This window comes from Delphinapterus leucas, chromosome 17 (genome assembly GCF_059928025.1).
Source record: "Delphinapterus leucas isolate spDelLeu-1000000601 "Yukka" chromosome 17, BTC_Dleu_Yukka2, whole genome shotgun sequence".
Classification (NCBI taxonomy): Eukaryota; Metazoa; Chordata; class Mammalia; order Artiodactyla; family Monodontidae; genus Delphinapterus; species Delphinapterus leucas.
In genome coordinates this window covers 82,851,398-82,879,334 of record NC_143145.1, presented here as the reverse complement: position 1 = coordinate 82,879,334, position 27,937 = coordinate 82,851,398, and the positions used below count along the sequence as shown (strand labels likewise).

Sequence of the window (27,937 nt, the reverse complement as noted above, 5' to 3'; positions counted from 1 at the left end):
TCATAAAGGGCCTCCTAAGTTTAAACTTGGAACTTGCAAGCTCTGCGCTTGATCCTGAGCCCACCGACACCAGCACAAGGTCCGAGGCCGAGTGCTGGGTCCGGGGGTGGTGCGGAGAGGCCCAAGGCCAGTCAGGAGGCTGGTGAACAAATGCCGTCGAGGTGGTGGCTGACCTCCACGAGGGTCACGGCAGAGAGGCGGGGGGAGGTGGCCGGATTCGAGCCGCGTCAAAGAGGCGGCGTCAGCAGGGCTTTGTGCCCATTACAGAGCCAGAGGGAGGAAAAGGGTGAGCAGGACCCTGACTTGCGGGGGATAAGCGCCCCCAGCCTTCCCAGGAGGAGGTGGATAGATGCATCTGGAAAGACAGATCACTGAAGCCCATGCTCAGTGACTTGGATAAGCACACTTTCAGTTTTATATTAAACAGCACATGCGTTGCGTATCTGTCCTGCCCCCTGGTGCAGAGACGGTCCAGCCGAGGTTCCTCACGCAGCAGGGAAGGCGTGTGAGCCCCTGTCCTGTTCTCGGCTGTCTGGCTCCCGCGGGCCGCTCTGGTCTGGGATGCGCTTTGTCCAGGACGAGCAGACATCGGAGTGCAAGCAGGCAGCATCTCCCGGGACGTCGTGGACTCCCCATACTTTGAATTCATTCTCATTAAGCCCTGACCAGCTACCACCTTCGTCACCCCTACTTTATGGAGCAGGTTGTTTGGGGTTTTTTGCCGCACCCCGCGGCATGCGGGATCTTAGTTCCCCGACCAAGGCTCGAACCCACGCCCCCTGCGCTGGGAGCTCGGAGTGGAGTCTTAACCACTGGACCGCCGGGTAGGTCCCTAGGGAGCAGTTCTTCAGGGCACAGTTCACTTTGCCTGAGGTCCCACAGCCAAACAGCGACAGAGCCGGGAGTTAAGCCCAAGCCCGTGGCACTGACCCTTCCACGGTGCTTCGGGTCACTTCTGCCTGACCCCAGCCTGGAGCTCCAGGTTTTAGCCCGAGTGTTCTTAGGCAATTCGCCAGGGGTAAGTCAATGTGTGCTACCTTTCTTCCTTGCGGCCACAGTCGCCTCATTTTAAAGAAGTAGAGCAGCGTTGTGGTTTTCTAAAGCAGTGCGATCCCCGCCGGCATCACCGAGAGAACTCATGAGAAATACAAACTGTCAGCCGCCCCCAGATCCACTGGGTCAGAATCTCTGGGGGGGCTTCTGATGCCTCTGAAGTTTGGGACCACTGTTCATTGTGTTCAGTTCCTCTTTCAACAGCTTAGGTTTGGGGATGACCTTGTTGGGTCTGGGATTTTTAAAAAACCAAACAAGGTATGGGAGTTGGGGTGTATGTCCAAAGAGGCCCTTGTCTGACACAGCCCCATGTGTCCCCGCTGGCAGGTCAGCCTGGACTCCCGCGTGAGGGAGACCATCAACAGAAGCATGGCCGAGCCGTCCCCTCACATCTTCGATGACGCCCAGCTGCAGATCTACACCTTGATGCACAGGGACTCGTACCCCCGGTTCATGAACTCTGCTCTCTACAAAGACCTGCTTCGCTCCTTATCTGAGAAAGCAGTGGAAGCCTAGGATGTTCAAAATATTTATTATTAATAAAACAAAGAACTCGTGGACTCCGTGTAGGACAGGGAATTTAGAGGCAGTAGTGTCTTCTGCTGGGTCATACTCGGGTTATTTTAATAACAGACTCTTCCTTCTGCAGAAGGCTGTATATTCACCAAGTAAATTGCGGCCACCTTTTGTGATACTTTTGGGAAAAATGGGGTATGGCTGTGTAGAAAGGTAGTATATTTACACTTACAATGACAGCAGCACTTTCTCAGTGACAAAGGATACACAAGAAGACACCACACTGCCTGCAGCGTGTACATCCATGGGAACAGGACCCAAATTCCCCTTTTTTAAAGATGTGACCGCTACCTGTAAAACTGGTATTCTACTTTATCTTAGGATACATGTATGTAGATGCATATTATGTGCGTGTGTATCTTACATGGTTAATGTAAAGACCTGGGCTCTGAAGTGGATCAGCCTCAAATGTTTGATAAGAGAAGTACTGCCTAGAAAATGCTTTTGTTGAAAAGTTACCTTTATTACCAGAATCTGCCAACCTGAAGAATGAATTTTCACGTAGGTGGTGTTCATCACAAAACGTTCAAATAAGCATATCTCCATTTTTACTATTGAAAGAAATATGGGCATTTTCACTCTAAAAAAATAAAGCACAAGAGTTTTATCTCAATCTTTTTTTCACATGTCACTATTTGGGAAATATAAGATTAAGTAAGTGGGGACACATGCAAGATTCTGTTCTAGCCCCCAGACTAGGATTTTCTTTCTCGATCCCACTATTTTTATCACAGGTGAATAGGATAACTTCATAGCTCACAGTAAAAGTATGGGTTTGTAGGCCTAAACCATCCCGAAGAAACCCATCACTAGGATGAGTGGGAAAGAAAGGCATCCAGAACCCGGAGGAGTTTGAGTAGTGGGTTGGAACGTGATTTACGCGAGGCCCTAATGGGATGGCCCTCCTCCTGGTCACCTCCCTCCCTGGCCCTTCAGCCTGATGATTCCTTCATATGCTCTTCAACCCTAAGCCCTCATCCTCTTTCTCAGCAAAACACCTCACCTCCCCCTTTCCTGTGAAAATCGTGCCGCTAACCCTGCACCTTCTCACGTGACCTATAAATCCACGTGGATCAAGGTCTATGCCCACTTTCACAGCCCAGTCCCAGAGAAGGTGCTCTTTCCTCCTTTTCAAGGCATCAACGCCTCATGTACTTCTGGTTTTTTTCTAATTTTATTGAAGTAGAGTTGATTTACAATGTTGGGTTAATCTCTGCTGTACAGCAAAGTGATTCAGTTACACGTATATAGATTCTTTTTCCTATTCTTTTCCATTACGGTTTATCCCAAGATACTGAACAGAATTCCCTGTGCCGTGCACCAAGACCCTGCTGTTTATCCATCCTCTGTATCAGAGTTTGCATCTGAATTCTGACTCCCATGTTCTAAGGCCCCATTTCTTCCTTAGACAAAGAGGAGGTCACTGGGATCAAGGCATCAATGCTGCCCTCCAGCTGCTTACATCCAAGTAAGGATGACAGACGTGTGGGACAGTGGCGACAGCAGTGGGGAGTACCGATCCAGAGAACAGCTGAGCTCTCGACGCCCTGGAGGCTACGGGAAGCTTTGGGGGCGGAGGTGACACCAGAGCTACAACCTACAGAACAAGAGTGTGTGTGGGGGGGCGGAGGTGTAGGGAAGGCGTTGATACTTGGAGCAAACCCCAAATGGTCCAGTTCCGGCCTGCCAAGTAGGAGGTGAGTGGAGATGCAAAACGTGGAAGAGAAGCTGGAGCCGGGGGCCTAGGCTTTAGGCTGGAGTATTGACAGGGGTTTGTCAACACAGGGACTGGCGGGAGGGTTACAGCCTGAGCAGGGCTGAGTGCACATCCCTGCCAGGTGGACAGAGAAGCCAGCGCTCCCGAAGGACAGTTCGAGGAGCTCATCGTCCCTATACCGGCGCAGGGAGGGCCGGGGGGTGCCTCTGGGGACGCAGCAGCCCCCGGAGTGGGTGCTGCCTAGACTCAGCTCTTAGATTCCATCCCCCTTGACTTCTTTCCACACTGGAAGCTTCTTTGGACTCCACTTCAATGCAACTCCAAGGTTTAAAACAATTTTATGTAAAATCTGACAGGCTGATCTTGTTGGGATGGATGGCACTCCATTTGGAAAAAATGTATATATAAACAAATATAAATTCCAAATGGTTTAAAGGTCTAGAAGAATATTATAAGAATATTGGAAGAAAATGTAGGCAACATTTTTGTAACTTCAGATGGAAGCATCTAAGCAAAACGTAAAATCTAGAAACCATAAAAGAAACACTGAGATTGGATTATGTAAAAATTTAAATTCTGTACAACATAAAAACATAAAAGAATGCAAACACAAATATTATGCTATAAGACACACTCAAGATTACTATGCAGAATGTATTAGGAGTGTCTACAAATTAGACAACTCTATAGACAGAAAAGGAAAACCACAATATAAACCATTAATGGAAAAAATCAACTGGCCAGAAAATAAGAAAATATGAACACAACATACACAAAATGATAAATCATGTGAACTCAGAACAACGAGATGGCAGTGGTTACCGTTTCCCCCTAGGTTTGCGAAAGTCACAAGGATAGCTCACATCCAGCATTAGCAAGGTGTCAGGAAATGGGCATTCCTGTGCTGTTGGCAGGTGGGTGAACTAGTCTGACTTTTTGGAAAGCAATCTGGCAATATCATTCTGCATGCACATGTCAACTAGCTGAATCCACCCGACAAAACATCACAATCTACCCACAGGGGAACAGGTTTTCAAGGGAATGGTATATACCCGCAGACTGCTTGCCCTACGGTGAAGGGGACTGGCATACACCTCCATGCACTGGCAGCAAGTGTTCTAAGCTAAAACAGCAAACTGTAGGGTATGTAAAATGTGTCCAGTTATAACGTTAATAATGGCCATCCCCCAAGAGTCTTCTCACCAGTGGAACTGGATACTGTTCCAAAGTCTTATTGCTGTAAATTACCGTTTAGTCCTTACAACCCTCTACGGTAGGATGCTCATCTTTATAGATGAGCAGGGAGAGGGGTGAAGTACTTGGTCAGTCTCACAGCTGGTACATGGCAGCTGGGTTTGAACCTGAGCAGACCAGAAGCCCACGCTCTTAACCGCTATGCAGGGCCCATTTCCAAGGAAAAGAGGACTAGATAGCCCGGTATGAGCATGTACACACACGCCGACGTAACAGAGAAACTACAGAGCCAGGGAGATCATTTTCTCTAGTTCACGACTTTGACATAGAAGATAAAGGTAATCCAGCCAGTCTCCCGGGCTGGTATTTGAGCAGCCGTCCAGCAGGCCTCTCTGTTTTTAGAACTCACAAAGGCCCAGGCGGCCAGTTTTTCTCATTGAACATGACAAAATAAACATATTAAAAAAAATCATTCTTCATATATAAAGATGATACTGTCTTACACAAGTCAGTCAGGTTTTTTTTTTTGTCTGTTAGTTACCAAATTTGGAGCTAAACCATTACGCTTTCCTGACATGTGTAATCAAAAAATTTCAATTTTGAATCATCTAAAGTACAGCAGTCATCAAACAGGGTTTTTCCTGAGTAATGCCAACTTAATCTCACAGGGGATGAAATTGTGGCCTTGACATTATAATCCATCCACCTGAATTAACTGTCCCAGTGGAACATTCTGGAAAGGCAAATAATCAAAATATTAACTATAAGAAAACTAGCAGTTAAAACTTGATTAGCCTCAGAATGGGAAGTCTGAATAAAAAAATAATTATCTACTTAAAAAACACAAAAAGTTTTTTAAATTAAAAGTATGGTGACTATAGATAACATACTGTATCGCTTTGTTGTGCAACAGAAACTAACACAGTATTGTGAAGCAATTATACTCCAATAGAGATCTATTTTAAAAAATACTGTACTGTATATTTGAAAGCTGCTAAGGGAGCAGATCTTAAAAGTTCTCATCACAAGAAAAAAAATTGTAAACTAGACTTCGCTGGTGGCGCAGTGGTTAGGACTCCACGCTCCCCATGCAGGGGCCCCGGGTTCCATCCCTGCTCAGGGAACTAGATCCCACATGCATGCCGCAACTAAGGAGCCCGCCTGCTGCAACTGACCCAGCACAACCAAATTAAGTTAATTAATTAAAAAATCGTAAACTAGATGTGGTGATGGATATATTGTGACAATCACCTTGCAGTATACACATAGGTCAAATCATTATGTTGTACACCTAAAACTAATAGTGTTATATGTCAATTACAGCTGACCCTTGAACTACATGGGGGGTTAGGGGAGCCAACCCTCCACCAGGTTAAAAAGTTGGCCCTCATATCCTAGGTGCTGCATCTGTGGATTTAACCAACCGTGGGTCCTATGGCACCACAGTACGTATCAAAAAATCCACAAATAAGTGGACCCAGGCAGTTGAAACCCGTGTTGTTCAAGGGTCAACTGTGTACCTCAATTTTTAAAGTTTTTAATGGGGAGAGGATTAATGAGCATTTGATCTTATGGATATGTTTTTAAATATGAATTTAAAAAGAGGGGGCTTCCCTGGTGGCGCAGTGGTTGAGAGTCCACCTGCCAATGCAGGGGATGCAGGTTCATGCCCCAGTCCGGGAAGATCCCACATGCCGCGGAGCGGCTGGGTCCGTGAGCCATGGCCGCTGAGCCTGCGCGTCCGGAGCCTGTGCTCCGCAAGGGGAGAGGCCACAACAGTGAGAGGCCCGTGTACCGCAAAAAAAAAAAAGGATGAAGGCTGCAATTATTAAGGGGGCAGGGATGGACCCATCAGTGAAACAATCCCGAGATAAATCAGCCTGATACTGACCTGTGACTTTAATGCTCCTTGGGGATCAAAAATGCTTCTGCAGTTAACTGGAAATCTTAGTAGTGTTCCCATAGGTTTTGATGTTCTGCTATCAATCAGTACTTTCATTTAGAATCATACATTTACTTAAATATTCATCCAAAACAATTTAGGATGAAACCATCTTTTTTCCGTTGCTTGTTATAGAAATCTAAATCTAATTTAAATACAAAGGAAACTGACTGGCTTTCATTAGCAAGAAGTCCAGGGTAGTTCCAACACCCACGTGGCTGGACCCAGACCTTCTCCTCATTTCAGCCTCCCCCAGGCTCATCACACACACAGGGTCTCTGCACACTGTTGGTAAAATGGTACAGGGAGCCCCAGGGGCAGCTCCTGCTGGCTTAGCTCGTCCAGGAGAAACACTGCTTCTCCCATCTTTCATAAAGTAACCCCAGGGAAGGAGCATGGGGTGGGGTGGGACACTGAATGACAGACCCACCAGGGTCACATGGAGGCAAGGTGTCCCCTAAATGAATCAGAAAAGATGTCTGGGAGCTAGTGCCAAAAAATCGAAAGATACAGTTATGCCCCTCCCTTGCCAGTATTCTCACAATTTTGCCTTTTTATTATCAGCTATACTTTCCAATGGCATTATTACAAAAATAACTTGGATACACACTGTAAACTACATATAAGAGTGAAAAAGCCTTTTTATGTCAAAGCAGCTCAGCCTTCCAATTATGAAAACACTTGGGCTAATTTAACCGGACTGTAGGGCACATCACACATGAAATGTTGTTCCTCTCTGCAGTCAGGGCCATTAAAGAAAAAATAATCATAATTAGCTGTCTTTTTACAGCACTGGGGAGAGGAAGCAGAACAAGTCATTGGAAGCAGTCACCTGTGCTTTCATTTTCCATCCCCCACCTGGATGAACAAGTACCAGAGTACACAGGTCCGATCCGAACATTTTTTAATTAATAATAAAACTGTCGCATCACTTTGCAGAACTTCAGTACCAAAAGAAACCTCCCGAGACTCGAGCTTGTTACTTCTTCCTCTGGAGCTGGAGTCTAAAACATCGCCAACACTATTTACCTACCCTCCTCCCGCAGGTCCTCAATCGTGGAAGTCTTCAGGTCCCAGCTCCCACACAGTCAAGAAATGTAACACAAACACAACCAAGAAAAACTACTTCACACGCACCTCCTATGTGACACCCATTCTTCTAGGGGCTAAATACAGCAGTGAACAAGTTTCCCATAAAAACGTATGGACTCCACCTTCCCTAAGTTACAGCTATTGGCCACAGCACAGCCACATGGGGAGACTTCCAAGCACACTTGTCTACTGCTCTGGACTGATTTCACTTCAGCTTCCTTCAGCCTAATTCTTCCATTACTACCTAGGAACTCATGAGGCAGTAACTCTGTCCTACTCACTGTGAGGTAACAGCACCTTCAATGCTGGTATTGACACTCTGCTTATTTTTGAAGCTTACAGAAATATGTGGATTTTATGTCAGTGACTATTCACATTACATTTCCCAGTGGGATATTCAATTCTCAAATGGCTAATTTGCTCCAGCTAAATGGGGTGGAGGCGGGGCCCGCCAGGGGCAGGAAAGAGGAACTGTTGATGAAAACTCCTTAAATTTCATCACTTTAACTCTAGTTTTTATTTTGATAATTCAACTCAAATCCCCGAATTTCACTCTGACCTGTAGACAATCACTGTCAAAGTCTAGTCTTGTTAATACTTTAAACATTCTTCCATCTGTGAGGCATACACAGATCTGACGTCTGCGTGTATGTAAGCATTTCAGAACTCCCGCCATGGCTTCTCAATGTTCATACCAACGCTCATCACCCTCAGGTGAGCAGGAAAACCAAGGTGGCCATTTTCTGCTTTCCTGGGACAGTGCTTCGCTAACTGCCACTACACCTTTCTAACTGACTTCCTGTATGTGTTCATTTAACACAGTGACTCTGTCCTGGAAATAGACACTAGCAAATATTACCCTTGAGAACATTCACTTCCAGTTACTTTATAACTGGCTGGCATTTTCCAATATAAGGTTCACTATTTGGTCTCTCATATTACGTTAAGTGCACACAAGGGATGCACTCACGTGCTCTGCTCAGAACCAGCCTGCATCCCTCACCAGGGGTCCAGGAAAGAAGACAAACGTGCTCTATACTACTGCTCAATACTAGTCCCTTAATACTTACAACCAGGCAGCCATCACTTAATGAAAACTGGACTTTAAAATCACCTTAATAGTTGGGAAAGTAGAACTTTTTAAACAAAAAGTAAAGCAAGCATCAATATCTAAATAAAAATAACAAAATGTGATACATGATTAATAACAAGAAACTTTATTTAATTAACAAATTTAAAAATGGATCACTTAATTTAAAAGTGGGACTATTTTAATTTTATTCTTATTAAATTCATTCTTTCAAAAATGCACGTTATTTTTCAAATGATAAAAGGTTACTCTGTGACCTGACGAAGTAGAGGTGGGATGGTACCACTGGGCCAAGTCCTCTATGTGGGGTCTGAACATGGACTTTTAGATGTTGTTTTCTCTATTACATCAAACTGACCTGCAGTAAGCAGTGGAGAAGAGGGAGCGAAGGGGAGTGCAAAGCAGGTACTCAGACCTCTCTACAGAGGTTTGAGAGCGCAGACGGAGCACAATGAAATGTGGACTTTGTAACAGTGGCCTTAAGATGTGCTAGATCAAGTCTGAAAATCATTTTTTCTTATTCCTAACAAAACAGATGGCACACACTTAACTGTAAGGTCCTTCCTGCAAATGAGCTGCGTTACAGCCCACGTATTAGTCTGTTCCACAACCTCATTCTTGTGCGACAGAAAGAGAGTCAGGACAGAAATGTGCTCCATTAGTCTCCATACGGAAAGGCCACAGCGTTAATGACTTATATAAACCTTAAAGTCCTCAGTCAGCACAGATTTCCAAATCAAAGTTAAGTCATGAACTGTTTATAAGAACAACACTATCCTAAAATGCTAATGTTTTCTTCCCAGTATGTCTTCCTACAAAATGAAAAAACAGTCAAAAGTGTTCATTCTTTGCCTGAGCTGGGATTTAGGAAAAGCCTACTAGACTACAACAATGTTCTGCAAAAGTAAAATACACTACAAAGTCAAACAGGTAAATAAACAACAAACCAAACTGATTTCAACAAAGTCAAGTCATGTTTCCAAAAGTAAAATCTATTACGAACAAGTAATAAACATGTACAAGAAATTACAAGAAATGAGGATCACAGTTAGTTACAAATGCAAAATAATAACTAATTATCCCAGACTTGTGAACATAATAATTAAAATCAATTTCATACGCTAGTTGAAATATTATGTACAATTTAGATAAGCTGGTCAAGTATTATCTGAATACACACCATGTTTGATAAACTTATAATTACATTACCTCTTCTCCTCTTTTAATATTTGCAGGTACATGCCAATATAGGAAAAAAATGTAATTTCCATTTGTGTATTAACTGAGAAGAATAACATTTTTACTGTGTATGTTTCAGATTGTAAAAAAGTTAAGGTACATTTTCCTTTAAGAAGGAAAAAAAAAAGGTAAAAATAAACTGCCAAAAGTTTCATATCAACTTACTTATAAAAATGAAAAAAAAAAGTTTTGAAACAGATACCATACAATTATCATGTGGTCTCCTTACTGCTCTGAAACTACAGAAGGCATTTAAGGAAGGGATCCTATGTCAAAAACAGAGACTAACCCAAGGGATATATGTTACTTTAAAAATCTGATTTGCAGGAAAACTAGTTGGTTGGCCTAGTCTTAAAGCTAATTACAAAATCCATTTTCTTAATGGTCCAGGTGTTTTGCCAATTCTTCCAACTCAACAGAACTGTCAAAAAAGAAGAAATATTTTGTGAGACCTTTAAATACAGACAATGGGGTGTATCCCTTCCCACATTTAACACAGCATACACCTTAAATTGCTAAAGAAAGAGGCGTTTCTAAAAAAGATGCTGTGTTTTCCAGACATGAATAGTCACCTATATTAAGTGTTTGGCTCTTCCAACTTAGAATTACTAGGAATACATAAATAAAGAAACAGTATAAAATATTTTCTTAAGTACCTCTCTCCTTAATTTCAGGTTAAAAAAATTAATTCCAAATTTGAACTTCTAGAGTAAGCCACCGTAGGCATCAGCTTTCTACATTAAATTGACTTTTCTTAAGTCCAACAGAACTATGTCAGCACTCAAGCAGCCAATCGCCTGTATTCAATACAAACTGCAATATACCCAGTCATGATCATCATCATCATCTTTATCATCACGAGGCATCATGTAAACAAATCCAAGAGCCCTCTGGAAAAGCCAGATTTGCCCAACAGGACTGAGAAAAATGAACATCCCTCTCTCAGACCAATTAAAAAACCTGCAAACTCAGGAAGGGAGACACTGTTTCAAGCCATGAAGACACTCTCAATACCATTAATCTCCCGGCCCAGAACGAATCTTTGTAATAAAATGTGTACTGTCCTCAAGCCCAGAGAGAGTGCCAAGAGCCAAAGTCTCACACTATACTCGTGAAGGATATTCTCCCATTGTCTGCCTTTTAATTCACTTCTGATTTTCAGAAAATGCTTTAAACTATATGAATAATTCAAAATAAGCATTAGACTAAAAAGTCTAATGTAAGTATAACTTAAAAAAGAAAAGAATCTTACACAAATTTCACAAAAGGTAATAAAAACAGCCAGCATTTTTGGTGCACCAACAATGACCAGGCACTTTAAATATATTGTTTCTACCACTCACCACACCCTGTAACGTGGGTCATGAGAACATCACGGTTCGGTAACACTAAGTGGCAAAGCAGTTCAAAGCCTGTTTGGCTCCAGGGAATATCTTCCTACCGTGTGAGCCCCCCGAGTCCCACACTCCTAGTATCCCCACCTCTGTCTCAGGTATGATGTGTAATTCTTCTCTCAATTTTAAATTATATTTCTGTGGCTCACAAAAATCACTCAAGAATGAATCATTCAAATAACCTAACTTGCCTGTGCGGGGCTAATTCAAGAGAACACAGGCCGTACAAAGGAAGGCTTAGTGGAAAGCCTACGAAACCACGGCGGTGCTCATCTGGATTTCCTAAAATAAACACTAAAACCATCGGGCTGGATTTCAACAAGGCAGAGTAGTTTTTCCAGAACCAAAGTCTATAAAGACAAGCCATACACTTGTGCGGGTTTTCCGGAAGAACAAGAGTGGAAGCAGCTGACTGGATACAGTAGATACAGGACTGTGACGCTGTAATGCACAGTTAAGATTCAATCCTGTCATTTCTGCAGCAAGACGACATGAAGGTTGGCAAACTAAGTCAACCTCTTTATTTCTAGTAGGACGGCAAACAGTACGTTCCACGACAGACGCCAGCCACGGCCTTGCCCAGCACTGGGCAGTGTGAGCACGTGCACACGCCGGGGCATCCAGGCAGCCCCCGAAGCAGACCCGAAGAGACCAGCCCATGGAGAACCACCCCATGTAAACAGGTGAGACGGGAACCCCAGGAGGCATGTACCTTCCACCGGTTTCCACACTCGTTGCAGACAACAAACGTTGTCATCGGTTCATCAGCACTCCGCGTTTGGACCTGCAGCAAAGTTGGGTGAAAAATACTACTTTTCACAATACTACAAAAAGTCCAACCTAATTAAGAACGGTACCACAGTAAAATGTATAAGAGCTCGAAACAAGCTCAGATAAGCGAAATAATGTCAAACAAACACACGTTTCCAAACTTCATTTTTCTAAGTCCTTGTCTTTTCATCTTTTATCTGTTCATCTAAAGTCACACATTATACTACTGATAAATGGCTAATATGAAAATTTTTCATCATAACTAAGAAGCACAGAAATGTTAATTAAAAGACATATCAATTTTCTCTTACAAATTAGCAAGGATGTAAAAATTACAAAAATATTTCATTATGACAAATATAAACTGCCACCAACCTTTCTAAGTCAAGCAGCAACAAGAGCCTTAAATACCCATCTTCTGTGACCTAGGAACTTGATATCTGATCTATCATAAGATGGTAATTAGAAACACAAATAAAGATCTGTGTGCAGCTCAACATCACTAATCATTGGGGAAATGCAAATTAAAACCACAAGAAAATATCACCTCACATCTGTTAGAATGGCTATGATCAAAAAGACAAGAAAAAGCAAGTTGTCATGGGTGTGGAGAAAAGGGAACCCTTGTGCATTGCTGGTGAGAATGTAAGTTGGCGTGGCCGCTGTGGAAAATGGTGTGGAGGTTGCTCAAAAAATTAAAAACAGAGCTACCATACGATCCAGCAATTCTGCATCTTGGTACACAGCTGAAGGAAATGAAATCAGTATATCAAAGAGATTATCTACACCCATGTTCTCTGCAGAATTATTCACAATAGCCAAGACATGGAAACAACCTAAACGTCCTTCAACAGATAAACGGATAAAGAAAAAATGGCATAAATTCACGATGGAATATTATTCAGCCATAAAAAAGAAGGAAATCCTGCCATTTGAGACAACATGGATAAACCTGGAAGGCATTATGTTAAATGAAATATGCCAAACAGAGAGACAAATACTGTATGACATCACTTATATGTGGCATCTTAAAAAAAAAAGCTGAATTCACAGAAACAGAATAGATGGGAGGACATGGGAAGGTGTAGATCAAAGGGTATAAACTTTCAGTTATAAGAAGAATAAGTTCTGAGGATCTAACATACAGCATGGGGACTATTTTGTTAGCATAGATCTTAAGCATTCTCACCAAAAAAAAAAAAAAGAAAGAAAGAAAATGTGAGGTGATGGATGTGTTAATTATCTTGATCTTGGTAAGCATTCCATGACGTATGCGTATATCAAAGCATCATATTGTACACTTTAAATAAATACAATTATATTTGTCAATTATTTTTCAATAAAGTTGGGAGGGGAGATCTGTGTACAAGGATGTTTGAAGAGTATAATTGTATAATAACACAAACACTGGAAACAACCTGAGCATCCAACAGGGAAATAATGAGATAAGTTAGAGTCTACCCATCTGATGGAATATTATACAGCTATTAAGATGTTTATAAAGGTTTAAAAAAACAAAGGAAAATGCTTACACAAAGTGAGGAAAAGTATATAAAACAGTTTACAGTATTTAGCTGCAACTAGGTTTTTAAAAAATCCACAAAATACTACAAGCACCAAAATATGGATCATTGCCCTCTCTGGACGGCAGATTAATGAGTGATTTTAAATTTCTTGTTCATACTTTTCTGTATTTTCAAAATTTTCTATAAGTAGGTATACTTACAGAATAACAAATAAACTAAACATTATTTTTTATAAAGTGCTTAATTTTCTGTCAATCAAAAAATGCAATCCCCTAAGTCTCTCTAGTAACCAGAAACAATTAGTTGTTCTTTAAAGGGAAAATTTTGAATTTAGCAGATTACAGACACAGCACAGCCTATTTAGCAAATGAAATTAATGACAGTGAGAAAAAGTTTTTTCACATATGCACATACAATCAAAACAACTATAACATAGCTCTTTTCAGCGGTTCAAGAACAAAAAGGAAAATCAGTCACATCATATATGATGTGATAAATGAAGATAAAAGCCATCAATATGTTGCAAAAAAGGAATAAATATCTGGAAACCAGTTAAGCTAAAAGTACCCAGGCTCCGAGTGAGGGAGAGCAAAGAACTTTCCCTAAACTACACGATCCTGCCAAATAAAAAGAACTGTAGCCTGTTTATACACTAACCAGTAATCCACTGCTTTTTAGCTCTTAGAGAAAAAACATGTCCATTTTATTAAATTCTATAATATTTAATCAATTTCGGTTTGTACAGCTTTCACAGTAACAATTCCTATGGAAGTGTAACTATTTCAACTTATTTTCAATTAACTGGAATCTGCTAGTATTAAGAATGCACTGTTATACTTAAGAGATATCTCCTCTCAAAAAATATCAAAACACTGGTAATTATCTTTACTACTTGTTTTGAAATAGGAGTTGCAAGCATTCCTAGTATGAAAATAAGAATCTATAAACAATCACAAACCTGTGTGTAAGTGCAGTTCTTCTTCTTGCATTTGCCACATGTGAACAAGTCCGTCTGGGTCCCACCTGTCTTGGCCATCTGATGCTCTCTGATGGCTTCTTTGGTCAAGTTTTTCCGCATCTCTTTGAGCTCATCGCTGGCCATCTCCTGTTCGGAAGGTGGCAATACCACTCAGTTATGGGAATCTTCTATACATATGCGGAATGCTTTTTACACTCCCTTAGTTTAATACTAACAAGATCAAAATCAAATTTTAAAGTCTTAAAAGTGAAAAATTAATATTTTTCCTCAAAGAACTCATAAGAGTTTGCTTACTCTTAAAATTTTTTCAAATACTTATAAGTCTGCATGTGAAAACTGGATTTAATTACTGCTCAAAGGCTTATAAACAATGTAAGCCTGTAGCAATGAGCACCTCTAGTATCCAGACTATGGTCTCTACTATTGCACCCACCACCCCCCCACTACCGACAAAGGAACCAGAGGCCTCTGGAGGAATGTCTCGTTCCAGTTCTGAGTCAAGAAAAGCACAAGATAAGTCAGAGTCATCTTGTGCCAGAAAGCACGGAAACTACCTGACTACTTTGAGTGAGTCACACGGACAGAGGAGCTACATGCAGGAGCTCCCACTGGCCAGAGAGGATGATTTCTTCAGCCAACAATATGAATTACGGAAAAGACCAATCCCCACTGGATAAATAAGAAGTCACAAGTCCGTGACGACACTTAAAAAAAGAGAGCACAAACGTTTGCAAGAATGGCAACAAAAGCCTCCACTGGCAGTTAGTAGGGCGCCAACTCCTCCTTCTGACAACTGTTAACCAAAAGGAAAGAATTACACATTCACCCTGCCTTTCCTGTTCTAACCAACAGTGTAACCAAGAGCCTTCAACTCAGGGAAAGTGCTTATCAAAGAAATCTAGCTAATAAATGTGAAAGGAATGACACAATTTTAGAAATCTCTATTTTGCAACTCCTAATGAAATCACCAATTCAGTGGATGAACACATAGATGAAAGGCTGATGGAGAACTTTACAACGGAGGGATCAGACTGTCAGTACACAAACCCCTGATCAATTTCTGCACCCTAAGAGTAGAGCAACAAGACATGTGTCTCCTGATGTGATGCAATATGAAATAAGAAGGACCACTGATGAAATATTTATGTAGGAAAAGTTAAACCTGCATGTAACCAAGCCTATAGAACTAGCTTCCAGTTCATAGAAAATGAAGGGGACAGAAAAGTTAAATAACATCATGAGGAAGAAACAGGCAATTCATACTGTGAGATATACAACAGAAAAACTGGTCTCTTCAACAGGTTAATGTTATGAAAAACAGGGGGCAGGAGAAGAAAATGCTTTAGAATTAAATATGTACACACAAAATCTTAAGAGACCAAACTTAAGGTAACATCTAGACTTTGGATCCTGATACAAAATAAATGAACAATCGAACATAATATGAACATGAACTAGATATTAGATATAACCAAGGAATTATCATTAGATTTGTTACATGTCATGATGACAATGTAGTTACATAAGAGAAGTATCATATTTTTAAAGATATCTCTCAAGGACAGAAAGGTAAAAGGATATAATGTCTGGAATTTGCTTGAAAATAATTCAGGGGAGGGCTTCCCTGATGGCGCAGTGGTTGAGAATCCACCTGCCAAAGCAGGGGACACGGGTTCGAGCCCTGGTCCAGGAAGATCCCACATGCCGTGGAGCAACTAAGCCCATGCGCCACAACTACTGAGCCTGTACTCTAGAGCCCATGAGCCACAACTACTGAGCCCGTGTGCCGCAACTACTGAAGCCCGCGTGCCTAGAGCCCGTGCTCTGCAGCAAGAGAAGCCACAACAATGAGAAGCCCGTGCACCGCAATGAAGAGTAGCCCCTGCTCTCCCCAACTAGAGAAAGCCTGCGCAGAAACGAAGACCCAACATAGCCAAAAATAAATAAATTTATTAAAAATAAATCAATAAATCCTGGGTGTCATTTCTAAAAAAATAATAGTGATAATAATAATTCAGGGGAAAAGAAAGAAAACAAATAAAGGGATAGATGAAGAAGGTGACTAGTTATTGAAAATACTTGAACCTTAGGTGATGGATATATAGGATTTCATTATACTTTGTTCTCTACTTTGTGACAGTTTTAAATTATTTTAATGAGGTTTTAAAAAATGAATTTTAAAAATATGACAATTTTTATTAGCTATGTAGAAAGACAAATTCACTGTCTGATGCTTAGTCAGGTAGTGAGACTGCAGACACACTGCAGCTATTATCTATGAACGGCTACATCTATAAATAGCAGACAATGAATTCCATTTTCTCCACCATTTTCTAAATAAATATAAGGAATAGTCAATAAGATATAACCAACTTTATAGTATTTAACCATGAGAAGAGCTTAGAGGTTACAAAGTCTGTTTGCAATTAGAGATTTGACCCTTTGATTCTAAATGGATCTACAATAAGTAAAAAACACTTTTGTTTTTAGACAATAATTTATTAAGGCAATTCACCCAAAGATCACGGCACAGTTGTGAAAGGAACAAAATACTGAGGCCAACAGATTCAATCACCTTAAGTATTTGTCTGGTATACTGTATATATAAGTATATTAGAATAGCTAATAACAATTTATTAATATGTAGTATTTATACAGTACTTTATGATTTAAATAGACTTTACACTTGATATCATGGAATACTGTCATAGAAATGTACAAATATACTCACCTCTGCCGTCATTCTAGCAAATAAGTCAGGAGGAATATTCCCACACAGCACATTTTTCCTTAAATTTGGATTCTTAGCATCCTTAAGATTTGATATCCTACTTCGTACTCTATTTTTGTATTTCATGTCCGTATTCCTTATTTCTTGATAGATAGGTACTAGGCCATTAAGGAAAAAAAGGTTAAGTTATAAAGGTAAGATAACTTTTTCCTATTCTGCCCCAATGAGAATTCCTGAAATTTCTAAGCAGTGTTTCCAATTTAGATTAAGTTAACAATAAGGCACTGTTTCTGCCTGATTTCTTGATCTGTAACTGGCAAAAAATAGTGATCATACTTTTATGCCATGAATGAGCAATACTTTCTCAATGTTTAATGCCAAGCAAGACACAAAGTAAAAGGGTTTCAGAATGTAACTCAGATATGCAATCTGAGTGAGAAAACTTGAGAATTAAGAGCTTGAACTTACACATGCTTTCCCTTGCCCAAATCTGCATTCTACCAAGGATCCTAAAAGTCTCAAGAAGACTACACAGGGACTTCCCCGGTTGGCACAGTGGTTAAGAATCTGCCTGCCAAGTCAGGGGACATGGGTTCGATCCCTGGCCCAGGACGATCCCACATGCCGTGAAGCAACTAAGCCCGTGAGCCACAACTACTGCACCTGCACTCTAGAGCCCGCGAGCCACAACTACTGAGCCCGTGTGCCACAACTACTGAAGCCTGCGCGCCTAGAGCCCGTGCTCTGCAACAAGAGAAGCCACCGCAATGAGAAGCCCGCACACTGCAACGAAGAGTAGCCCCCGCTCGCCGCAACTAGAGAAAGCCCACGCGCAGCAATGAAGACCCAACGCAGTCAAAAATAAATAAATAAGGGCTTCCCTGGCAGCACAGTGGTTAAGAATCCGCCTGCCAAGTCAGGGGACACAGATTCGATCCCTGGCCCGGGAAGATCCCACATGTCACGGAGCAACTACGCCCGTGAGCCACAACTACGCCCGTGAGCCACAACTACTGAAGCCCATGGCACCTAGAGCCCGTGCTCTGCACCAAGAGAAGCCACCGCAATGAGAAGCCTGTGCACCGCAACGAAGACCCAACACAGCCAAAAATAAAAACAAATAAATAAATTTATTTAAAAAATAAAATCAAATCAAAAACAAACAAACAAAAAAGGCTACACAGCACCCTGGAGGGCCTTCTGAGAGAAAATATTTCACAGTAGCCCTGAGGGATCATTTCCTCCTTGGCTCAGCAAGAAGCTAGTTTAGCAGGTGGCTTTCTCAAGAGAACAGGCAACAGCAGGGGCCCAGCTCCAGAGCAGCTCCCTTTCTAACAAGGCCATTTCCTCAACCAGGACAGTCCCGCAGTCACACTGTCACCTAGATGTTCCCTGTTCTCTGGACCCACGTGTAAGACCCCTCCCTCTCCCAGAGCCCTTCCCAAGGCCCCCAGCGTGAACACACTCCTGTCCAGGATAATGAGCTCAGGGGATTGTATACGCTTTGCTGAGTACCCCCAAAGATGAAACCCTACTTCCCATTTACTAGCATGTGTGTTTTCCATGCCCTTCTGCACTTCAATTGAGATGCTACGTTCTCAATTTGCAAGGCAGAAAAATAAAAATACTATCAGTACTGTGTGTTTTACTTTTGAATGACAGGAAAACAATAATAATAAAATGACATGGATAGCCCTCCCCTTTCCCATCAAAACAATCAAGATAGAAACTGAAGAATAAAACTTTGAATTCTTTACAGGAAGAAAAAATAATCTAGCGGATTTCTTAAAACAATTATGAATATACACGCAAAGGATATCTTCCTCGATTTGAGATCCTAATTCTTCCTCATCAGCTCCAATAGCGATGTAGTCATCTAAACACAGGCACAGAGAATTGTCATGAAAAAGTGATTATAACACATTAAAAGAAAATTTCAATACAGGGTCAGTTAAACTGTATTCCTATTTCTTCAACCCCACTTGCCCTGTACAAAGAATCCTTTCAGTTTAGTTTCATTAGAGTCTTGTTTCTCTCCTACCCACTATGCTCCTCCTCTGGATTCACCTAATGTCCAAAGGGCTCCTGCATGGATGACTCCTTATCCCTCAGGAGTGGGGAAGTAATGCATCCAGCAGGCAACTCCTCACTTCACAACTCCATAAATTCTCGTTGCTCCAGCAGAGAGTAGAGAAAGTTATAAAGAACTGTCTTGTCTCCTGTGACTCAGGCTTCAATGCCAAGAAACCATTCATTTCATCTGCCAGTCACATATATGGACAAAATCAGAAGACTCCTATGCAAATATTCAAAGGGATAGAAGGAAATAAAAAGAAACTAGGAAGAAAAAGAAAAAATATATAAAGAGACAGTAAAGGAATCAGAGTAGAAAGGGCAGAATAAGGAGAAAACTAGGTCATACTAACTGTGGTTCAGTACAATAGAAAAGAGAAGGGATGAATTTGTATAGGAGGGTAAATATTTCTATACATGAAACTTTTAAAAGCAAAATTTTACATAAAAATGAGTACCTCCAAGTTAAATTAAAGCTCCCATATACAACAAGATCTCTTTTCCACTTTAAAAGAAGTAGGAAATGAAATTATGAATATAAAACTTACTATATGTCATACTAACATTTAACAATGGGACCCAAATACAGTATTGTTAACTCCCAATCTTGAGAGTAGAGTACTTAGTTTGCAGATTAAACGTGAGGAGAAAAAAGATTGCGAAGAAAAGCTTAAATTACTACAAAGCAGGGGAAACAGCCACATATTAGAAGGAACCTATTTCTCAGAAATACACAGTAATAAGCAGAGGCCCAGTTTGCACCCTCCTCTCTGCCATCAGTAACTCCCATCACAGCAAGCCCTCCCTGAGCTGGGCATTGGCGAGCAGCTATCATCAGGATCCCACCGGGAGGACAGAAACAAGGAGGTGGACAGGGCGGCAGTGGCAGCGGTCAAATGACTGACCACCGAAACTCACGAGACGTACGCGAAACTCACCTCCCGTTCGGAGAGCCGCAGCGAGCATCTCCCTACACTTTAACCGCACAGAATCAGAAGTGCTTGGTGCCCGAGGAAAAGATGAAACGTAAGTGTCTCGGGCATTTGTCTCATCCTTTCTGCTGCTTACGTTGCCACTGGAGCTACTGAAGTACACGTACACGCACACACACACACCAAAAAGAAGTCAGGAAAACTCTCTTAAAGTGAACATCGTTACTATCACTCTCTAAAAACAAAAATTGGGGGCATAAATATATGAAACTGTATTTCAGTGACTTACATGAAAAAAAAATTGCCTGCATATAGATTAAAAAGAAGTTAAAATTTTAGTAAAGATGACACAAATCTCATGTCTTTTATTTTTTTAACCTTGATCATCTTTTTAAACATTAAACAATATTTTTCATACAGAAAATACACATTACAGCTCAATACAACAACTGCAAAGCAAGGATCTTGGTTATAACAGGGGTAAGGGGATGGCACCAGAAAATATGACCGCTCTCGACCAAAAACAGAGGGGAAAATGCTTGAAAAACCCTGTTGCAACTAGACAACCAGGGAGGTTTACACATACAACACCCACTTCAGGATAAAAACCACGTGTAGTGAGAAGCAGTTGTGAAAATGCAACAATGTCTCTTAATTTCTCCCCAGAAACATCAATTCAATCAGGACAGTTGAGCAATTTTTCCAGTCAACCTAATCATTTCCACTACTTCTGATTAACTTCTTACATTAGATTCTTAGCAAAATACCTTGCTGACTGGTTTCAGCTAACTTTATCCCAGTGCAGATTTCTGCCACAAACCTTTCCAGATGAAGCCAGCCCTCCACCCCACAGATGTGAGTGGCCGCACTCGCAGACAGCCCACGCGGGCAGGGCGGCCACTCTGCAGGCCTTCAGAGTCCTGCGGCCCGTCTCCCAGAGTGCCGTCTACACACAGGTCTGTGTCTCCCGCCACCAGCCCGAGCTTCTCACGGGCAAAGGTGAGCATTCACTCAGTTCACTCCTCTCTGTGCCCCGGGGCACAGCACCCAGCTTTCAGCGCACACCAATGAGCACGCCCGGTTTACAAACGCCACTCTCGGCTCCTTCAAGGACGAGTTCACTCTGTGCCCGTGGCCCAACGCCTCGCTCACCCCTGGGAGCTGCCAGGAGGACGATGGGCCTTCTCTCCCCTCACGTCACCACCTCTGGCGCCACTTCTGACATTCTAAGCAGCTAACCGCACCACTTTCTCCTTAAATCCTTACACCAAGGCGTAAAACCCTTCTCACCTGCAACTCACTTAGATCTAACCTTCTATCTTCCTTTAGATGATACCTCAGACTCATTTCTCCAATATTTTACGATTTCTCTTCACTGTTTGAATGAGTGAGTGTGTGTGTGTGTGTGTGTATGGGGATACCAATCACTTACCTCGTCAGACTTTGTACAAAATAGTCCTATGCTTTTGTTGAAAGGCTCTATCCCTAAACTTCAATTACTTAAAACTGATGAAAATATACTAAGAACTTACTCCTCCTTCAATGTCTATTTAAAATATTTGTCTATACCTTTATATATTATATTCAAGGCATTAAATCATTCATTACTTTGAATGTAACACAACTGAAAGCATGTGTTAAAAAATCCATAAATTATGGCCTGTACTTTTCAAAAATATCAAGGTCATGAAAGACAATGACAGACTGAAGCATTACTCTAGATTAAAGGAGCCAGATATGATAACCAAATGCAATGTGACCCGAGATGATATTTTGGGAAATTATTTTTCCTTTGCAACAAAAGATATTATTGGGACACATGGTAAAATATGAATAAGGTCTGCAGATCAGTAAAAAGTATCAGATTAATGTTAATGTTCAGATATTGATATCTGTATTGTGGCTATCTGTGAGAAAATGTCCTTGTTCTTAGAAAAGACACATTGATGTATTTAGCATTTAGGGGTATAAAGGGCATAATGTCTGTAAATTATTCTTGTCTGGTTCAAAATAAAACTCGTGTGTATATTCATTTATACACACATATGCAAATACATATATAAATATCACTGGGGCAATTTCAGAGTTCTCTGCACTATTCATACCATTTTCTAAAAGCCCAAAATTATCTCAAAATAGTTAGAAAAAAACTGAATAAATTTTATTAACAACTGGTGTTTAACTCTATCTTTAGCTTACCTTTTTTTATCCTCAAGTTAGTTAGTACTTCTACATAAAAAAACAGTGTAGGGGATATTAATCACAGCTGATTAATAAAAAATGAGGAGTACGTTACCAATGTGGGGAAAATATTGAGAAGTAAATGGAGTTAAAGTAGGTGGCCTAAAATGTGCGTGTGTGAGAATCACCTGAAGGGCTTGTTAAAACACGTGGCTGACACCACCACCAGAAACCCTGGTTCTGTAATTCCAGGGTAGAGCCCAAGAATCTGCTTTTCACAAAGCTGCCAGGTTTGCTCCTGGGGACCACCCTTTGAGAAGTACTGCTCTAAGTCAAAGTCAAGCCTCCCAAGAACAGAGGGTATGTATTTAATCTACTGAATACTAGGCACATCCCTGATCACGTCAGCATGGGGACACGGCACAGTTCACTGCATGTCACAGGAAAGAATAAATGCAAAGGCCTCTTAAGTGGCAAAGGAATAACTTGAACTCTTCATTACTGAACACGTTTTAAGTTCTTACAACAAACAGCTAAATTGGGAAGGAAAACAGAACCATGAAGAGGAGAAACAGATTCAGGGACAAAAATATCTAAAACAGAAATGTGGCAAATAAAGGAAGTAACCACATGAACCCTAGTCACCTAGTCAGTCCCCCCACTACCACCTCTCCCAGTGCCACCCCAGGGCCCATCCAACTACACTCGCCAAGTGCAATGTAAATCATTTCTCTTTTACGTAGTATCTTCTCTCTTTTAAATTTCCAAGAAATCTTATAAGAAACCTTAGATATTTGGCTATATACATTTATACTGATTCCGTGTGATTGGAAAAAAGAAAGAGGAGTACAGACATGGGATCAGAAGACCATGGAGGAAGTGACGGTCAAATAAAACTATGACCTTCAACATAAATGAGTTTCCATAAAGTGAAATACCTTTCTTCTCTTGCTTCAGGGCTATTCTGTGATGTAACTGCAGTATCTTTTTTCTTTTCTTCAGAGTCTTTATCTGTTGATGGTCCATCTGAAAATTTATGAAATTCCTAAGTTGTTAGCACTTGTTTAAACAAAACAAGACAAAACAAAACATGGGACTGCTACATGTTATCAAGCTATTTATGCAACCAAAAAAACCCCCACTAAAATCCTAAGTTTTTAACAAGTAAATGAAGTTTATGCAAGCTACTCTATTAGCATATGTACATGGGTGCTCAGTCGGCATTCCCAAATAAACTCCTTCATCTGGTGGGAACCATAAATTCATACGCCAGTGGTAACATAAAAGGGAGAAAAGTATTCAGAATAAGGGAAGGAAGGAATATGGCAAAACATTAGCACTGTCATTTAAAATACTGAACGTGCAAAGCATATACAGCTATATCGTTTTGATAATTTTTCATGAAGTCAAAAAATTTGAGGTGGTACTCAAAATACAAATAAATATTTCAGGGATAGTAAACAAAGAACATTTTCATAGAATATACTTCAGGATTATTAGTTAGGCCTACCCAGCACCTCCTCTACCTTAAAGAATCTGTAAACTAATACAGATTATTAATACTAATAGAGCACAAGCTTTAAGACTTAAGGAAGTGAGCAATTAGGCATGGGGAAATAAAGTACGTAAAATAGGCTGGGTCAAGGCAATACTTCAGCACTGAAAAGAAATATTCATGTTTAAATCAACCAAAACAGCCTTGAAGCTAGGTTCAGAAAACGTTTGGATCTACTGTGTAACCCACTTTGATCTACATTTTGATCCCTACATGAGCTACATAAATAAGAACTACATAAATAATTCCATTCTCCACATCCCTCTGTATAGAATACAGAAGAACAAACATCCAACTGTGTGGCAGGACCACCTAGGCAACTCTAAGCATGCCCTCGTGCTCAAGCTCCCATCCTAAACCATTCCATCCAAATCTCTGGCGGTGAGGCATGAGCGTCACCAGATGACCTAATACACCAACCTGGATGACACTGACTGACCGAGAATGGTCCCAATCACAATTCTAGAACTTCACTTGTAAATGTTAGGGTGACCAAACCTGAAACACAATTCAAGTCCCTATGATACACGTCAGTTCTCATACACCAATTTTATTGCCCCCTTTATTCTATAATTCCCCTGGAAGGCCTAAAGACGCTACAGTATTGTGAGGTAGAAAACAAAGATCAATAATGACATTACAGAATATAGCAAGGACTAAGACGTATTCCCAAAGTTAACAGGTAGAAAGCTTCGTAAAGGTGATATAACCAGGCGATACTGTCTAACAAGCGTCCAGTGATGGTGGGGGAGCAGTAAAGCAGCTCTAGTGCAGTGTGTACTGGGGCAGTCCTCTGAGAAGGCAGGGTAGTAGAGGTATGACCAGTCTTAAAAACATTCCTACTCTGTGAACAGAGTGCCGTGGGTAATAGAGCAGAACCCCGGGGAAGTGCTCCAGCGCTGGGCTCAGACTGTCTGCAGATCACATCCCACCCTGGCTACTCATTACCAATCCAGCTGCGCACAAGGTGCCTAATCTCTCAGTGCCTCGGCTGCCTCATCACAAAATGCGGGTTACAATAGCATCGAGCACACCGGATCATCAGGAGAACTAAACGCACTAATACAGGTCAATGCTTGGCGTATCTTTTTTTTTTTTTTTTTTTTGCGGTACGCAGGCCTCTCACCGTTGTGGCCTCTCCTGTTGCAGAGCACAGGCTCCGGACGCGCAGGCTCAGCGGCCATGGCTCACGGGCCCAGCCGCTCCGCGGCATGTGGGATCTTCCCAGGCCGGGGCACGAACCCGTGTTCCCTGCATCGGCAGGCGGACTCTCAACCACTGCGCCACCAGGGAAGCCCAATGCTTGGCATATCTTAAGTATTCAAAACTGTGCTACCTGGAAGCAGTAGATCTTCCAGAAATCTAGCTAACAATCTAAAGAAAAAGTTTTAAGCAGAGAGAGATTCATCACCCAGTAGATTATTCTAAAGCCAATAAAAATGAGCTATGATGATGGAAAAATACAAAAAAATTCCACTAAAAAGACAATATAGGGCAGACACATACACACTCACATGCACCACTGTGTGCACAAAGACACATCTCTTTTGAACCACTGGAAAATGAGTAGCAGATACTATGCTCCCTTATCCCTGAATACTTCACTATGAATTCCCTAAGAATAAAGAAATTCATGTATATAACCACAGTAAGTAGATCCAGCAATGATACAAGATTGTTTACCTACCCACTGACCTTATAAAATTCCGCCAATTATCCCAATAATGATCTTTATAGCAATGTTTCCTTCTGGTTAGGAATCCAATACAGGATCATATATTACATTAGTTTTCTTAAGATTAGACTTTCTAAATTTTATAGGCTTCACAATTTTTGGTTCCTAGTTTCCAAGTTCTTGTAAGTAACAAGTCTTTTATTATTACTATTGCTGTCTATGAAATTTTAAAAGCTTCGCTTTTTCTATTTTCTCTTCCATATAAGGCTGATAACTGCTAGGGAAATGGCTCATTCCAGGGCTGGGTTAGATAAGTCCAACATATTTTGTGATGCCAGAATGTCAGAAAGAGATTAAAAAAAACCAAAACACACACAACTGAAGGGAGCTTGTCAAAGGGACACAGGAACCAGTTTGAAGGGGTGCCCACTGGTCAAAGCTGGGACAATATAAATACCAAAATAAATATGAACAGTAATGGATTATAATCCATTATATAGAATAAGAATCCACGTGCCCACACTAATAATAGAAAAAGAACTGGGAGGTAAAAGGAGGGTTCTTTCTTATAGAATGATAACGTATAAATACTGAAGAAGTAGAAAAGCTAGAAAATCATAACTTTGCAACTGTCACTGTAAAGGGTGGTTTCGGCAACAATCAGTGGGTACTAACCGGGGCTGGGGGTCCGATGGGGAACAAGACAGTTTCAGGGTCTTAAAGTGACCACCACAGAACTCCTACTAGACACAAGAGGAAAAATCATAAACGATGCAGTGCACACCTCGGCTGGGTCTCAACCTTAACACCACCCTGCCTCTGCACGTGATACCTGGGAAAGACACAACACACGTATGCAGTACCTCAACTGTGGATGTGCAACCAGATCTAGTCATGAGAAAATGCCAGATAAACCCCAAGTAAGGACATGTTATTAAAAACAAAGCAGGGAATTCGCTGGCGGTCCAGTGGTTAGGACTCCGCAATTTCACTGCCATGGGCTCGGGTTCAATCCCTGGTCAGGGAACTAAGATCCCACAAGCTGTGCTGTGCAGCCCCAAAAAACAAAACAAACAAAGAAACAAAAACCCACATACAACAACAAAGGGGGGAGGGGGGAGGGGCATGCGTTCTTCAAAAGTCAACGTACCAGAAGAACTATTCCACATTGGCAGACTAGATTACATGGCCCTGGACTGGGTCCTGTTCTGGAGGAGAGAAAAGCTGGAAGGGTCATTACTGGGACAACTGACAAAACTGCAACATGCACTGCAGAGTAACGTACTGCACCAATGTTAAATTTCCTGTATTATGATTACATAAGAAAATAAACTTGTTCCAAGAACACACACACTTAAGTATTAAAGAGTAAATAAAGCATGACAGAGGCAACCTATTCACAAATGGTTCAGAAAAAATATGTGTGAGAGTATATACATACAGAGGAGAGAGAATACGACAAAACAAATATGGCAAATGTTAAAAATTAATGATCGAGAAAAAGGACACGTTGAGTTATTTTTATTATTCTTGCAAATTTTCTGTAAGTTAGAAAACTATTTCAAAAACCTTTTCCATAAGTGTCACACCTTCCCCCTGGAGGAAAATTTTCTTCTTAAAGAGGCAATTCAGTTGTAAATGTTGAAAAACAAGAAAGCTAAATCTGACTAGTTTAAAAAATAGAACCCTCAAGGAAGTCAGACTAAAGCCGCCTCCCGTATTATAAGGCACTGATTTCAAAACATCTATATTCATTAAGAGAAAAAAAATACAACAACCCAATGTCTGAAGAAACCAGAACATCATAAATATATGTAATGGAAGATCGATTATACCTAATAACTTTTTCCAGGATTTGATGAGGGACTTTGCTAAAGATGTAACCTCTTCATCTGTGCTCTGCTTGCGAATAGCATTCACTGACATTCCGATTCTTGTGGACTGCAAGGCAATGACAAAAAAATACGTATAAGCGATTTTATTTCAAGCAATTCATTGTTTCCTTTTCTTCTTTCCCAGATGCCTGTTTCCATTTTAGAACAGAAAAAAAATCAATTATCTGAATTTTTTAGTGGTAGACTGTAGACTTAAGACACAGACGTCTTCAAATCAAACATTAGATGCATCAAGGTTCTCATCACTGAGACCTGCAAGCATGTAACCTGCTACTAAAGTAAGGCTGGTTAACTAGCACAACGAAATCAGTCTTTCCCACAA

The 27,937-nt window shown here is 41.1% G+C and overlaps 2 protein-coding genes across 7 annotated transcripts in view; one reads left to right on the top strand and one right to left on the bottom strand.

Annotated features, from left to right (window-relative positions):
* Nucleotides 1-9,211, top strand: part of RGS20 (regulator of G protein signaling 20) — an 88,859-nt gene extending 79,648 nt beyond the window's left edge. For all 4 annotated transcript variants that reach the window (XM_022556798.3, XM_089899164.1, XM_022556797.3 and 1 more), the window contains one exon: nt 1,381-9,211. In XM_022556798.3, the coding sequence (XP_022412506.1) occupies nt 1,381-1,569 (189 nt within the window). In that variant the 3' untranslated portion in view covers nt 1,570-9,211. The remainder of the gene's footprint in view (nt 1-1,380) is intronic.
* The window catches only part of TCEA1 (transcription elongation factor A1), a 32,214-nt gene continuing 13,052 nt past the window's right edge, over nt 8,776-27,937 (bottom strand). For 2 of the 3 annotated variants that reach the window (XM_022556796.3, XM_089899163.1), the window contains 8 exons: nt 27,556-27,661; nt 23,429-23,516; nt 20,316-20,461; nt 19,124-19,180; nt 17,305-17,459; nt 14,553-14,699; nt 12,010-12,081; nt 8,776-10,324 (listed from right to left, as the gene is read on the bottom strand). In XM_022556796.3, coding sequence (XP_022412504.1) covers nt 10,316-10,324; nt 12,010-12,081; nt 14,553-14,699; nt 17,305-17,459; nt 19,124-19,180; nt 20,316-20,461; nt 23,429-23,516; nt 27,556-27,661 — 780 coding nt within the window. In that variant the 3' untranslated portion in view covers nt 8,776-10,315. Of the gene's footprint in view, nt 10,325-12,009; nt 12,082-14,552; nt 14,700-17,304; nt 17,463-19,123; nt 19,181-20,315; nt 20,462-23,428; nt 23,517-27,555; nt 27,662-27,937 lie in introns of all 3 variants that reach the window. The other variant, XM_089899162.1, reaches the window with a different exon arrangement.